We start from the raw sequence: 15,986 nt of genomic DNA, 5'->3' as shown, positions 1-15,986 counted from the left end.
AGGAGGCCGTAGCCGTCGGGGGAGCCGGGGGCGGCGTTGTTCTGGGTGGCCTGGTCGGCCACGGCCTTCCTTAGCTCGTTCAGGTCGTTCTTCAGCTTCTTGTTTTCTGACTCCAGCTCCTGCCTCTGGAAGATGGCCGAGCGACAGGCTCCGTCACTCCTGAGCCCACAGGGCTCTCCTCATGCGGGTCCCCCCTCCGCCTCCCTCACCCAACCTGCCCATCCTCCTGAGAAACTGAGAGCATCAGGGCATGATCCGGGGCTGTTCTGGGCAACGCAACGGTTCCCAGAGTTATGTGTGGTCCCATCACACTAACCGACCCTGGGAGATGGGATACGTCCCCAATTACGAGGCTCGGGGAACGGAAATGGGAGTGGGGCAGCTCTGATGCCCCTTTCTGCACACGCCCCCCTGCAGGGGGCCCACTCCCCCATCACAGCAGGAACGCAGGCCCCTGTGCCCTGGGCCTCTGGCCTCCCTCCCTCCACCTCCCCGCCTCTCCCGGGCCAGCACTGGACACAACAGGATCCCTGCCTCACATCTCTCCCTGAAAATCCTGATGGTTTGTTCAAAGTGGTTTTATCCCACCGGCCACATTTTATTAGAACTGAAACCGAATCCGGCAGGTAAGACATGTGTCCTTCGAAATGCATATTAATGCCCTAGCTGGATATTTAATTTGGCTCAGTGGATAGAGTGCCGGCCTGTGGACCCAAGGGTCCCAGGGGGTTCGATTCTGGTTAAGGGCATGTGTCTGGGTTGCCGGCTCAGTCCCCAGTGGGGGGCGTGCAGGAGGCTGCAAATTGGTGATTCTCTCTCATCATTGATGTTTCTATCTCTCTCCTTCTCCCTGCCTCTCTGAAGTCAACAAAAATATTTTTTTAAAAAAGAAAAAGGAAAGTGTATTGAGTCTCTGGCCCCAGTTCCTGGCACAGAGAGTCTAAAATTCTTTTGTCACATCCTGAGTGTGTATGCTAATGAGGTGACTCTTGGAGGATGGGGATTGGCTGCCAGAGGAGCCAACCTTGTGATTAGAAAGCCTCACCCACTGAAAGGAAGGGGGAGGGCCTGGAGATTCCTTAAATGCCAATAAACTCATCAATCGGGCCTATGTGATGGAAGCACCATGTAAACCTTAAATGATGGGGTGGAGAGCCTGGGGCTGTGAGCACATGAGGTGCTGGCAGGGCTGGGCCTACAGAGGCCGTGGAGGCGCCCATCTCCCCTCATACCAGTCCTCTGCCCCCTTCCATCTCCCCCTCATACCCATCTTCTGTCCCCTTCCATTGGCTACGGCTCCTTATGCGAAACCAGCAAAGGGCTTTCCTGGGTTCTGTGAGCTGTTCTCACAAATGACTGAACCTGGAAGGGGGTGCGGGGGGTGGGGGGCTGATTTGTAGGCGAGATGGACGGAAGCGTGGGCAACCTGGGAGCCGCAAATGTGATGGCGTCTAAAGTGGGGACAGCCCGGGGTCTGTGCGACTCAGGCAGTCAGGGCCAGAGAGGAGTTCAGTGGCAGGACACCTGGGCGTCCACAGAGACGTGGACAGTTGCTTGGTGTGGAAAACCCCAGGTTTGGGGTCAGAAGGAGGGAACAGTTTCCTGTTAACATATATGACAGCTCCTCGTAGTAAAAACAAAACTCCCTTCATTTCGAGGACATGGTGTGCGTACTGCCCTGCTTATCAGCAGCCTTATGGGAACCTCCCCGGTGGGAGTCTGAGCCTCACCTTCAGCGTATTGTAGGCGAGATCTGTGTCCTGGTCCAGGTCGATGTCGTTCTTTGGTGGCTCCACCTGCCCGGACAGAGGCAGAACGGTGAGCACAGACGCCCAGCTGTGGTCAAACTGCTGTTTCCCCCGCACACGTGTGCTCCCTTCCCACCTGCCACACGCAGCTCGCCACTTCAGGCCACCAGGAGGCGCTCCATAAGCATCTTCCCCAGCCCCCCAACTTTACTCCATGATGCTCACAGGCACCTGAATATGTGTAACACCCTGTTAGGAGTTCAGTGCCCCCAACAGCTGGATGAAATCCCAACCCCTATTGAATGTCACCTAGTCTGGAAACCAGGTCTTTGCAGATGTTACCCAGTTAAGATGCAGGCATAGGATGGGCCTCATCCACTAGGGCTGTCCTTTAAGGAAGGGAGGACAGACACATGCCAGGATGCCAGAGGTGAGCTGCCGCAGCTCAGACAGCGCGGAACAGGCTCCCCAAAGCCTCCAGGGAACACGGCCCGCGGACACCTTCATTCCTGACCTCCGGCCTCCAGACTCGAGACAGGAAGTTCCTGTTGTGGTGCTTTGTTTCGGCAGCCCCGGGAACCTAGCACTGTGAGACTCAGGTCCTTGTTCAAGAGGTTAATTAATGCATCATAATGATGTAATTATTAATGAGGTGAAACTCGAGCTACTCAGGTGAAGGGGGCGTGTGTGCACGTGTGTATTCTGTTTTCCCAGTTACATCTCTGAGCCCTTGGGGAGAAGCCCACTTCCTCATCCACCCCACAGCAGACAGGGTGGCAGGCGCCCCCTCCATCCCCCCCCACCCAGCTCAGCCAGTGCTGTGTGACACCAGGACGAGGAGCTGGTGGGTGTGGCCCAGGTGACTGCCAGGCCTGGGAGAGGGAGCCGGGCAGATGGGAAGGGGACAGTCTGGCTGGCTGTCGCCGAGGCCCCTCCTCAGGGCAGGCGCAGTCACTCCCACACGGAGGTACATCCCAGATGTCCCTGGCATCCCTTCTGCAAAGGCTGGGCTCTGTAGCTGAGACCCCGGCCATCTCTCTCCAGAACAAAGACCCTCAGGGTTCTGGGGACCCAGGGCAGGTCCAAGGGCACGTCCTCAGAAAGCCTGGTCTCGGGGCGCTGCAGAGGGATCCCTCACCCCCCACCCTTCCCCTGCCCCCCACCCCCTCTTACTAAGCCCCGTGGGAGACAAGGCCGCTCCCCTTGAAGAGAGACCCTCGGTGCATCCACAGGGCTATGGGCCACACCTTCAGCTCCGACACTTGCCGGGTCAAAGAGATGCCCTTTCCCATTTGGTATCCAGACAAACAAAAGATGTGAAGCCGGGATTTCAGAATGACGAGGCCTTTCCGTGGTGGGGACCGGGGAGCGAATCCTAGGGGCAGCCGGTGGCCGGAAACCTGCGTGCCAGGCACCGTCAGCGGCCGTCCGCGCAGCTTTGAATATATCTGATCTGCGCTCACCTGTCAGGGCAGCTTCGCTTCTAACTGAGCGAGTCATTTATAAACCTAATCTTTTCCCTTGTCATTCGGAACCCAGCGCCCGAGACATTTAAATCCATCAAGCAAGGTTTGCCTCCCCTCCCCGCTTACGGCTCAGGGAGCCCCAGGAATAAACTAGCATCGGTGACACATCCGATCGGGAAGGGAAGTCAGGTGTTGCAGAAGGAGACTGTGTAGCGGGAGTACCCATGTCGGAAACGGCCTTGCATCCCTTAGAGCAGCGGTTCTCAACCTGTGGGACATGACCCCTTTGGCAATCGAATGACCCTTTCATAGGGGTCGCCTAAGGCCATCCTGCATATCAGATATTTACATTACGATTCATAACAGTAGCAACATTACAGTTATGAAGTAGCAACGAAAATAATGTTATGGTTGGGTCACAACATGAGGAACTGTATTTAAAGGGCCAGAAGGTTGAGAACCACTGCCTTAGAGGGTCCCTATCCCTCCCCAGCAATAGCAGACGGCTCTCCCCCATGTCACCCTCAGCTCCCATCTGTACCCACCCGTAGTTACTTCAGCATGACAATGCTATTTCCTATTCTCCCTGCTTTACCCAATCCTCCCAAACAATTCCTCATGGCTGGGGCTTCCTCTTACACCTTTATCTCCTCTCACTCAGTGAACATTTCAAATATGCATTCAGGTGCCCAGCGGGGCCTTGTTTTGGAGCGAGTGGCATGTCTGGGGACGTTAAGGCTTCCAACAAGCCACTGAGATAACAGGGCTGTGGTGAGGGTGGTCGTGGGAAGGAGCGGGTGATGCAAGCTGGGCTGCCCGCCCAAGGGGGCTGGACGCAGCCGGGAAGGGGCACTCGATGTTCTCTGCTCTGACTTCACTTCTCGTATTTATACTTTAGCCACACACCCTGCTCCACTTCCCAAGTGGGTGACGAGGCCACAGTTCCCCACTGGCCTCGCCACTGGAACCCTTTGCCCTGGGGGCACTGTAACCCTTACTTCCGTCCAACGGGGGTGATGTGGGTGGCACACGTGCAATTATGACGTCAACACAAGACAGAGCTCCTCTCTGAGACCTGGCAGCAGCAGGGCCCACAGGGCAACACCCCACTGAGCCCGGGGAGCGCGCTCTGCGGCCGCAGCCTCCGCACCTGGACTTTCCTGCTGTCCTGCTGCTCTCTCCTCTCCAGCTGTGCCTGCAGCTTCCTCCGCTCCTGCTCCAGCTCCCGCACGCGCTTCTGCAGCTTCAGGAAGACCGTCATGTCCAGGGCCGCCTTCTCCAGGCCGGTTTCCTTCGGAGGAGGACGGGGCGGGGAAGAGGAGGCCTTAGGAGAAGTGCCCCAGGGGACGCACAGCACCTCACGGCTCGCTGTCCCCTCTCTCCTCCCAAACATCAGTCCATGTGTCGGGTACAAAGCCAGCCCCAACCGGCCGTCACTTCTCCTGTGAACATCGTGCTCCGGGCGCATTTCTGTCTGGGTAACATCTGAGTCTCAGCCATTTACATTCCTCCCGTGTGAGCCATGTAAGATGACCGACCATGTATCCCAGAACAAACAGATGAAGACACAGCCATTTCATCTGGAAGTTAAAAGAGCTCCCTCTGGAAAACAGTCTCATCCCAGAGGAACCGTAAAGCTTGGGACGTACGCTCCCTGATGGGGAACCAGTGTGGTTACCAATCACGGCAGGTGGGCTGCCACCCCCACAACTGTGCCTGGACCCGCCAGCAGGCGCCCTGCCCTGGACTCCCTGGGCATGTGCCCCGACCGGGAATCAAACTGTGACCTCCTGGTTCATAGGTCGACACTCAACCACTGAGCCACGCTGGCCGGGCTCTCCTATTCTTTACTCCATCACTCACTCTCGTATCCTTTATTTTTCCCGACAGCACTGTTGTGCCTGCAATTATATCACAGACTTCCTCCATCAGCTCATTGCCATCTATTCCCCATCAGACGAGCTTCGTGAGCCCGGGACCTTCTGCGCTCAGTCACCGCTGTTTCCCGAGCACCTGCCAGCAACACCCAGCACAGGAATGCTACACACACACACACACACACACACACACGCTGCTATAACCGCCCCTCCTCCACACCCACCTTCACCTACTCCCTATGGCTCATACGCTGTGGTTTTCTCCTTTTTAAAGGCCAGAGGAAAAACTGTGTCTTTGTACCTTTGACAAAATTACACACCGACCGATAAATCCACGGTGTGTACATTATGTAGCAATTCTAAGAGGCCATTACTGACAAAAATACAGTCAAAATGATTAGTATGTGTGGCCCTCCGAGTGTTATCCAGCCTCTGAGTCGGGGAGGAAAACGTTCTTGCGCATTCATGATACTACAGTGTGCACTGAGCGGGAACAATCAATTACACCCATTCCAATGGCTGAGCTGTTCCTTCTGTGTCACTTCACGTCTCTGCAGTCGCCCCTCAGCTTTGCAAGAGGCACCCGGCCCTACCTCCTTCCTTCCTTCCTGGAGGGCGGGCAAGGCGAACAGCAGTGTGGCCAACAGCCATGCACTGTTTTGCACGGCCTGCTCACTCCAGGGTATTGTCTGTACGTCCCCCCTGTGGGGCTCCCCCGCCTGGGCCTGCCACTCACCTCCACCTGCTGCAGGGCGTCCTCCGTGTCTCCCACCTCAGACGTGGAGATGGAGGGGTAGTTGGAGTCCGATTCTAAGCTACTTTGGTTGGACGGGTTCCGCTTGTGGCCTGGGGTTTGCTGTTTCAGGAGACAAATGTGAAAAGTGAAAATGAGCTAATGTGCTAAGAACTGTGACTTTCCACGAAAGGAGGCGCTGGAGGTAGACTCTGCCTCGCTGGTGAGCGCTGGGTTCCCTGGTCTCTTAATGAAACGCAAGCCCCACCGAGGCCAGCCTCTCCAGGGAGGTCCCTCTTTCCCCCATCCTGTGGAAAGAGCACAGTCCTGTCCCGGGACCCCGCCCCCAAACCTGCCCTCAGACCCCACATCAACCTGCCTCCACCAACCGGCTTATGAAAACCATCATCTTATTAGCAATAGAGGCTACCGTCCATACTGTTCATTTAAAAATGCCTTCCCCCCTGCAACTGATTTGGCTTTGAGAGTGGAAACTGATCTTGATAGCAACATTTTAGATTTCTATATTCCTATGCAGCTTCTCTTCATGGTTTCTACGCAATTAACTAGTCCAGTGGTCGGCAAACTCATTAGTCAACAGAGCCAAATAGCAACAGTACAATGATTGAAATTTCTTTTGAGAGCCAAATTTTTTAAACTTAAACTATATAGGTAGGTACATTGTTATTAACTTAATTAGGGTACTCCTAAGGCTTAGGAAGAGCCACACTCAAGGGGCCAAAGAGCCGCATGTTTGCCCGACCATGGAACTAGTCAGTCTTGCTTGAATGTGCATTTCTGGAGGGAGTGTTTGTAGGTGGTGAAAAACCATGACAAGTCGTGAAATATGACATTTCCACGTGGAGAGCATTTCGTCAACGATTAGGGGAAACGACCAGACGCCGGGACCTCTCAGGGTGCACTCAACCGCAGTCGTGGTCAGAACTCCCCGCTCTGTTACTAAGGCAACACGGGACGCTTCCCCAACAGGAAACGAAAGAGAACACATCCACTGACACTCCTGAGATCTCGGGGAGATCCCAGAGCCGGGAAAGGCCCCATCTGGGGCGTGACAGCCGGCCCAGTTCTCCTCTGTGATGCCTCCCAGGAAAGGCCGGGTCACGGGCACCACACAGATGCCCGAGCCTCGCGTGTCGGACGCTGCCTGGAGCTGGAGCTGCCCGAGACCATGTGGGGAAGCCGGAGGGGCAGCAGGGCTGCCCGCCCTCCTCGCCTTTATGATGGTCATCTCGTCCCGGAGGTTGTCGTATCTCTGCTCCAACCGGGAGTACTCCTTCACGAGATTCTGGTACCGGGACCGCTCCTCCTCCAGCTCCCTCTTCATCAGCAGGTTCTCCTGGGCGGAGCCGCGGGCCAAGTCATCTGGAAGTAAGACACGCATCCTTCAGAACATCCCGAACATCCCCAGGTGTGTTCTGACTCATGCTTTACGGTCAGTCTCTTGTCAAAGGCTGCTCACACCAGCCCCTGGCACAGACACGGCGAGCTAACCCAGCGCCCTCACCTGCCTCCCAGCCCGGGCAAGCTTGCTCTAGCGGCTTACGCTTTAAGGGGGGAGAAGGCCGACCTGCCCGTGGGACGTGGGGGGCAGGCCAGGCAGCACACGGGTCAGCTCCCTGGCCGGACACACCAGCGGCTGCTGGAGCATCCCTGCAAGAACCTGGGCTTTGTTCCTGATTTCTCTCCTGTTCCAGGTCTTTCTAGTTCCTGGAGTTCAGGGAGGTTCAAGGCAATAAGGCAATGAGGCCAAAGGTTAGGGGGCTTTTCTTGCACCAAAACGTATTACTTGGGGGGCAAGGGGGTGACAAGGCAACAGGGGGGAAGAGTGATCTGCTGGGGGCCACACTGAGTCAGGCGAGAACTGGGGCTGGGACCCCACTGCTCCTCTGTGGCCAAGCAGGATGTGGGGGTGACAACACCCGAGGGGCTGCTGGGTGCCTGAGACAGGTGACCTGGATGTGACCCACGACCCTCTCCTCAGCAAACGGAAACAGATGACCCCCGGGAGAAGGAGGCACGGCAGGAACGGTGATGCCAACGAGGAATTTAACAGCAGCAGCCACTCGCCCCTGAGTGCTCACTGCGTGTCCGTCACCAGCGTAAGCGGCCCGCGCGCAGTCCCTACCCCTCCCTGAGCCTCGCAGCTCTGTGCCTGGATGTCCATTCTGCAGACGGAGGGGCTGAGGACGGCACTTGCTCAAGGCCCGCAGGAGGGACCGCAGTCATTCTGAGGGCAGGCCTCCCTGACTCCAAGCCCCAGGCACCATACTGTCCGTTACCCATGTGTCTCCACGTGAAACGGAGGGCCCTCCTCCTGCACCTCCCGTCGACAGAAGCCCCTTCCCCACTGCAGCCCTGACGAACCCACGCTGGCTGGGCGCCTGGGGCGATCGCCGCGGGAAAGAGATGAAAGCTCACCGTGAAGACTCAAGCTCTTTGGAGCTTACCTTTCGACTGGCTCAGGATTTGGTGGTTAAGCTTTTCTTTCTCATCTTTCAAGAGAGCGTTTTCCTGCTCCAGGTCTGCGACGCGCTGAAAGAGAGGATCACAGAGCACGTGTTTCCCCAGAAGCGGGCAAAGGCGAGGCTCCTTTTGTGGGGTCTGACTTTCAGCTGGTTGAGTTCAAATGCTCTTTTGATGTAAGAAAATGGAACCAGGGAAAGGTGCTTTCCTTTCCAGGGAAAATGTGCAATGTGCAAAAGACAAAGTCCATTAACCATCTGTACACCATAAGCGTCTACAGACACAAGCGGAGGACCTTTTTAATTAAATTCAAAATATCGTGGCAGTTAACTGGTTAAAACAAGACAGTGGCGCTCATCACAGTTTAGGGTCTCCCGGTGCCCACAAAACCCTGGTGCGAAGTCTGCTCCGAGCTCCCCTGCCTTGCTCAGGCCCTCGGCAAGATCCCAGTTAGCTTTACTGCAAAAACTGACAGGCTGATCTGAATAATCACATGGAATATCTAGGGATCCAGAACAGGCAAAATAATCTTGAAAAAGCACTAGAGAATTCATATTTATAATTTTAAAACTTACTACAAAACTATAGTAATAAGACAGTGTGAAGCTAGCATAAGAAGAGACACAGGGATCAATGGCAAGAACTGAAATCCAGAAATAAAGCCCACATTATAAGTCAATAAGGAAAGAAAATTTTTTTTCAACAAACGTGGCTGGGACAACTGGATTTTCACAAACAAAAGAATGAAATCGAACTCCTACCTCACACCACATACAAAAATAAGCTTAAAATGTTCCAAAGACCTAAAGGTAAGAGTTAAAACCATAAAAACCTGAAGGAAACATAGAAGCAAATCCTTGTAATCCTCCAGGAGGCACGTACTACATACAAAAATCATTCTTTAAGTGCATCTAATGTGCTATTGTTGGAGGCAGTTCACCCCCAATGGCTTCATGAGCGCCTTCAAATTAGTTTGGCAAATCATCGGAATAGCTTGCATTTTCCTTTCCTAGATGCCCAAGCCAAGTCACGGAAAACAGTGACAGAAGCATCCACGTAGGGGGTACCTTCCACATGGAGCCTAGAGTGGGGCCTGAAGGTCAGGTGGCCAGGAACAGGCTGTCCCCCTGACCTGGCTGACCTCCGGGCCGGGGGTGATGTCACAGCAGGCTGGGAAGGACGCGAGCACGGAACTGGGACTCTGCTTCCCCTAACCGCGCTCTGAGCAGGCAGACGGCTCACCACGCAGGTGTCACCTGAGAAGGCTCCCCAGGTGTCCCCCTCCCCCCACCCCGTCCTCATCACTGTCCTCTGGGCACCCTGAGGACAGTCACATCCCTTGGAAATGGAACACATCCTCCGACCAGTCAGCCAATGCCTCACCACTGGGTGGGACACGAAGCTCCATTCCTCCCAGTGCACCCGGCATCACCTCACTTCCCTGCAGCCGCCGTGGTCCAGGACCTCTGCCCAGACTGCCGTCGGGGAGACCCAGGTCAGCGCACGCCCCGGGAGTCCTCTCTGTGTGGAAGCCTCATTTCCTCCCCCACCTCCCGCCAGGCTGATGCGCGGAGGCTGGTGGCCAAGGCGCTGGCACTGCTGTTCTGAGCCATACATCAAAGTGGCACGGGGAGCGTTGCCGTTCCTTCTGCCTGAGCGGTTCTGGAGGTGGGCCCAGAGCCTGCGGTTGGTCCGGCAGACAGACAGCAGGAGGGACGGTTCCACCCTCGGCTCTGCGTCCCGGGGGGCAGACAATGCTTCCCCAGTCACACCTCCCGGGCACTGGCCACCTCGCCTTCCCAGCTGCCTGGCGTGGGAGGGGTGCTGGCAGACAGGGCAGGTGACAGACTTCTGCAGCCAAACAGCCCCCCTTTGCGAGCTGTCAGGGATGCGGACAGCAGAAAAGGACACTTAACAAGAACCAGGAACGTTCCCCTCAGCAGGATAAGTGGTGGTGGGGGGTGAGGGCTTGACTCTCACAGGCAGTATTCCTGGGAGTGTCTCCTCCTCTCAAAGGTGACCTGGGACAGACCACCAGAGCCAACGCTGGGCAAACCTGCTACTGTCAGGCTCACGGCGCCCGGGGAAGTGAAATGAAACGAATGTCCCGCCTCTCCCAGCTCATCTCTGGGGACACAGATGGAGCGCTGGGCTTTGTTTTCTCTCGACTTAATCTTTTCAAGTTCGGTGTTTGCACTGGAGAGCGAGCCAGATGCAAAGGAGCTGGCAGACGCCGTGGAATGAACAGCTGGACGCTGACGGTCAGGAAGGCTCACCGGCCACGGTTGTGACCGCGTCTTAGATGCCGCGCACCTACCACCCAGCAGACAGGACAGGCCCAGGGGCCCTGGCCTCCCGCAGCCATGGCAGGGCAGCCGCAGCCTGACAATGAGGACTGTCACGGTGGGGAGCCCCAAGTTCCCGGATGCCGGTTCTGACACAACATGTGCCGACAGAAATTCCAAATCCATCCGTCAAACATCCCCCGGCAGTCGGCTTGCTCAGAGCCGAGCAGGCCCTGGACAAGCCAGGGGAACCGCCGTCTGGTTACTCAGCATTTGCCAGGATCGAGCTCCGTGCCTTTGATAAACATGAAGCCCTGCCTAGGCTCTGAAGGTGGAGGGGGAAACGCCAGCCGCCCCTCACACCCCGGCCTCAGGAATAAAGAGGCTCTGGAGGCCCTAGAGAAGGGATACATTCTGCTTCCACGTTTTTCTCTTCCTGGAGGGAGGCGGACATTGCACTTAATGAATCGTCTTATGCCCGTGTGTGCTCCTGGTACCAGCTTGGGACCTGCACGTTTGGCGTCAGGGAAGGTGCCTCGCCGGTTCTGCCTCGGCATTAACTGTTCCCATGCTCGCAGCGTCCTCGAATTTCCTCTTCCTGCCAGTTCCAGACTCTCATTGTCTGTAAGACCTAGCTCAATGCACTCCTAGGACACAGTAACACTTTTTTTAAAGGAGAGGGGCAGGGTGTCCATTTCTCCATTTTGCTCTGCCCAGGGAGATTTTTGGAAGAAACCGCAGGCTCCCCTGGATGGAGATGTGGATGTTTAAAAGTGTGCTGAGCCCTGGCTGGTTTGGTTCAGTGGATAGAGCGTCAGCTTGCAGACTGAGGGGTTCGGGGTTTGATTCCGGTCAAGGACTAGATCTCCAGTAGGGGGCGTGCAGGAGGCAGCTGATCAATGACTCTCTCTCAATATTGTGTTTCTATCTCTCTCTCCCTCTCCATTCCTCTCTGAAAGCAATAAAAATATTTTTTTTAAAAAGAGTGTGCTGAGCCCCCAAGTCACAGTGCCCTGGGGCAGCCAGGCAGGAGGCTGGGGGTTGAGTCAGGGTTCTCTGTGGGGTGGAAACGGGAGACCCCATGTTGTGGATCTGCTGGGTAAATGGGTGTCCTGTGTCATATCTGACTGGCCCCCTGAGGGGACCCCCTTTTCCATTTCTCCCAGCGGCACCAGTCTTAAGTCTCCAGTTCTAACCTGGCCTTCTCCTGCCTCGACGCCCCTTCTTGTTTTTATCCACGTGGAAGGGTTACCATCCACCTGTTCCTAAGGGTCAATGGACAACAGGTGCCATGGGTGGCAGGTGACGGGCTGTGGTCCCGTGTTCCCAGCACAACACACTTCACCCCAAAGGATGGAGTGGTGCGTCAGTCCCGTCACTGTGGAGTGTGGGAGAGAGGACCCCAGGGTCCCGGGTTCGTGGAAGCCCTCTGGGAGTGGAGACGGGAGTGTTCGCATCCTGACTTTGGAGACGGGTGTGGGGGTCCATCCCAGGAAGATCTATCTTATGGGGCAGAGAGCGCAGCTGCGAGCACCCCAACCAGAGTGGGCGAGTCAGACGGAAACCATCAACACTGGGACGTGGCAAACTCCTCAGTGGCGAGGACTGAGGACGCACAGGGGCGCGTGGAGGCTGCCTGCCAGGCCTGCAGAAAGCCACTACCTCTGCACGTCCCCCTGCCAGCGAGGACTCAGGCCGCGGGGCGGACGCGGAGACCCCAAAGCCAGCGTGTGCGCCCCTCAGCTCATGGCAGAAACTCACCCAGGGCTGAGGGCGCCTGACATCGAGCACAGAGGGACGTCAGCATGAGACAGCCCCCAGGAGGCCACCCCACAGCGTGAAGGAGCATCGCCTGGAGGGGACGCGCGCGGCCAGCCCCTGCCCACCGGCCGCGCCTCGGCCCATCCTGCCACTGTACCTTCCGCAGCTCGTCGTTCTCCCGGCTGTGGGCGTCCTCCAGGATCTTGCGCTCCGAGTGGGCCCTCTGCAGCTCCGTCCGCAGGCTCTCCACCTCCTCCTGCAGCCGCAGGCCCACGTCCCCGCCGGGGCTCTGCTGGTAGTGGGCCAGCTCCTTCCTCAGCTTCGTCACCTCCATGGCGTGGGCGGAGGCGGCCGCAGACAGCTGCTCCGACAGCGTCTTGAACTCTTTGTTCTGGGGGAGACACAGGGAGAGGGGAGACAGAGGCGGAGAGCAGCATTATCTGGCCGGAAAATACACGAAGGCGATTAGAAATAAAAAGGACGGTTCAAGGTGGAACTAAACCTCACAGTCCCTGCATGCTCGTGTGCCTCCTGGCATGCACCTGACAAAACTCTTTGTGGCGCGGGGAGAGCGAGAGGGAAACAGAAATCACCAGCACGGATGCTCAGGGGGCGTCCCGGGCAGTGGGGTGCTGAGCCGGCGGCAGTTGGCTTTCCACGCCCGCGGGACAGACCGTGGGCCTGGTGTTCAGGTTGTGGGAATGGCGCAGCTGCTTCCCGGTCCTTCGTGGCTCTGCAGGATTCCCTGCTGTCACCCTGCCCTCCTACCCTGGGGCTCGCGGCACAAAGAGCTGCAACCTAATCTCTGGCTCGAGACAAAGGACCCCTTCCCGCCCTCTCCCAAGGAGGCCCCAGGACCCCTCACCACCTGTCAGCTTGCCCTGCAGGGCTCCGGCTCAGAGACCGAGGCCCTGGCAGAACCGTCCAGGCCGCACCCCACAGGTCACGTGTCCCCTCAGTGAGAAGCACTCGCCCCCATGGGCCTGGTGCAGGTGTGGGGGGCCAGGGACATGGACGCTGGCTGAGCTCACGTGGAGGGAGCACTGAGGGCCCAGGCCAGTGTCGTGCACCTGTGCAAACACGGGCAAATTGGTGCTGCAGGAGCTGAGTGTCAGGGGGCAACGTGGAGAGAGAAGTGGGGCTCCCCACACACTCAGCAAATAGTCACAATGACTGCCCATGGGAGCGCCACGGAGAACAGAGCTACTGGCTAAAACACCAGTAAGCTGGGCATCAGGAATCAATGTTCACTGACGCCAGAAATTAAGCTCCACGGAAAGCAGTGAGGAGAACAGCTGTTGGACCCATTCACTGCCACGCCCGCCATGGGACCTCATGCCTGAGACGCCCCTTCCTCAGGGCAGCGCTGCACCCGGGCTTCCGGGCAGGTGAGCTGGACTGGAGCGCTCTTGTGCCCACAGCCAGCTACCCTGCGCATGGTTCAACCCGACAAGCTATACACAAGAGCTTCGTGGTCCCCGGCCGGTGGGGAGGGAGGAAAACCATCACAAGACAGTATGCAATATGAGAAGCCACACATTCCACACTCAGCACCAGCACTCAGTGGGGCGCCTGCTATGGGGCAGGCTCTGTACTACGTGAGTTCATGTATTAACCCACTCACTCCTCAGAAAACCCGTATGTATAAGGCTGACTCACAGTCCCATTTCACAGCTGAGGAAACCAAGGCACAGGAGCCAAAAGCTGTGACTTGTCACACAGTTTTTCAAATGTAGATGGACGCCTTTGTAAGTCACAAACATCAGCTAATTTAACATATTTACTGAGTGCGTGCTATGTGTACTGAATCAAATTGATTCACAAGGCTACTGACTGAATCCATGTTTGTGTGGGTTTTTTTTCAGATAAAATATATTTAAATATAGCCATATATTCGTAAAGGTCTAAGAAACTTGACCTTCATTATAAAAAATTATAGGTGTGTGCTGGCCAGTGTGGGTCAGTGGGTTGGGTGTCATCCTGTGCCCCAAAAGGTTGCCAGTTTGATCACCAGTCAGGGCACATGCCCAGGTTGGGGGCTCAATCCCCAGTAGGGGGCATGCAGAAGGCATTCCATCAGTGTTTCTCTCTCCCTTTCTCCCTCTCCCTTCCTCTCCTTCTCCCTTCCTCTCTCTCTAAAAATCAATAACAATATTTTAGAAAATACTTATAGATGCAACTGGCCTAGTCACTCTACATGTTGTGCTTAAAGCAAAGCCGGAGTGGTAGAAAGCTGAGTTCATAGGTTACAACATTTTGGCTGAAAAATGTCACACCACAGGCTTCAACCAGGGCTGCTGTAAACAACGGTGGTAGAAACGGTCGCTGTATTCATTGCTGAAGGATACTGCGAAGGAGGTGGCTCATTTACTTCACGTGCCATAAAAACCCACAGGAAGCATCAGCACCAAGGACAGCGCCAGCCCCCCCCCCCCCCCCCCCCCATCCTCCTCCTTCTCCTCCAACTCCTGGGTGACCCCACTTCCCTCTGCCTGTTGTTTCCTTGGAGCTCGGAGCCAATGTTGTGTTTCCCTAGTTGAGACATGAGCTTTGGGTGCCAGCCTTGCCCTGGGTTTACTTTTCAGTTCACTCCCTTGCTGATGTCTTGGCGGTGGGGATATGGTTTGAAAGTGTCCCCTCCCCCAAGAGTGGGAATCACTCCTTTAGCCACATCCTGGCATCATGCATGCCTGAGATCTAGGCCGATCCCCCTAATGAACTCAGGGCTCAACTGGAGATTGGCCATGACCCCAAACTGTCAGCTCTGGGTGCAGGTATAACAGACAGAACTCAGGGCTCCCTCCATCCAGCTGGGAGTTCGTCCACGACCCTGTGCTGCTGTGAAAAATACTTTGAGACGCTTCGCCTAAGTCAGTGATGGCGAACCTATGACACGCGTGTCAGAGGTGACACGCATAATCATTTTTTTGGTTGATTTTTCTTTGTTAAATGGCATTTAAATATATAAAATAAATATCAAAAATATAAGTCTTTGTTTTACTATGGTTGCAAATATAAAAAAATTTCTATATGTGACACGGCACCAGAGTTAAGTTAGGACTTTTCAAGATGCTGACATGCTGAGCTCAAAAGGTTCCCCATCACTGGCCTAAGTCGTCTCCAGCACACGTGTGTCCTCTCCTCTGCCTTAGGAACCTTGTGTATCGGAGGGGCAGCCTGAGTTGTTCCAGGCATCACAGAAGGAATAAGAACCGTCCATTCCAAATGGCTGGCCCTTCTGCTAAGAGGCTGTGATAACTCACGAACCTCTGAAGAGCTGGTGCCACGGATGACACGGATGCCCCCTCCCACAACAGAGGGCCACGCGTGTTCCATGACGCCGGGTCACACGCCTGCTGTGAAAGGCCAGCCAGCCCAAGGACAGTATTGTCTGCACTGGTTGGAGGCAGCAGAACATGCCGTGGGACTAGGTGGCCAAAGTTTCGTGCCAGTCGTGCTACTTACTCGCTGTGTGACCTTGGGCAGGCTCCGTAACCTCCCCGTGCCTCAGTTTACCATGTGAACAATATCAACATTATCTCACAGGGTTATGGTGAGGACTTAGTGAGTTCATATATGAGGGCAGCGACTGGCGCACAGTCGGGCAACATGGGGAGGGGTACAGGGAAGCA

The 15,986-nt window shown here is 55.9% G+C and overlaps 1 protein-coding gene across 1 annotated transcript in view; it reads right to left on the bottom strand.

The window, feature by feature from the left end:
- The window catches only part of MYO5B (myosin VB), a 137,005-nt gene that overhangs the window by 25,442 nt on the left and 95,577 nt on the right, over positions 1 to 15,986 (bottom strand). The window contains exons 22-28 of the mRNA XM_015563840.1: positions 12,512 to 12,745; positions 8,293 to 8,377; positions 7,059 to 7,207; positions 5,828 to 5,947; positions 4,365 to 4,505; positions 1,731 to 1,796; positions 8 to 125 (exon numbers count right to left, since the gene is read on the bottom strand). Coding sequence (XP_015419326.1) covers positions 8 to 125; positions 1,731 to 1,796; positions 4,365 to 4,505; positions 5,828 to 5,947; positions 7,059 to 7,207; positions 8,293 to 8,377; positions 12,512 to 12,745 — 913 coding nt within the window. The remainder of the gene's footprint in view (positions 1 to 7; positions 126 to 1,730; positions 1,797 to 4,364; positions 4,506 to 5,827; positions 5,948 to 7,058; positions 7,208 to 8,292; positions 8,378 to 12,511; positions 12,746 to 15,986) is intronic.

Source organism: Myotis davidii, unplaced genomic scaffold (genome assembly GCF_000327345.1).
Source record: "Myotis davidii unplaced genomic scaffold, ASM32734v1 scaffold378, whole genome shotgun sequence".
In the NCBI taxonomy this organism is placed as follows: domain Eukaryota; kingdom Metazoa; phylum Chordata; class Mammalia; order Chiroptera; family Vespertilionidae; genus Myotis; species Myotis davidii.
Note: the sequence above shows the minus strand (reverse complement) of the source record. Positions and strands in the feature narration are given on the sequence as shown.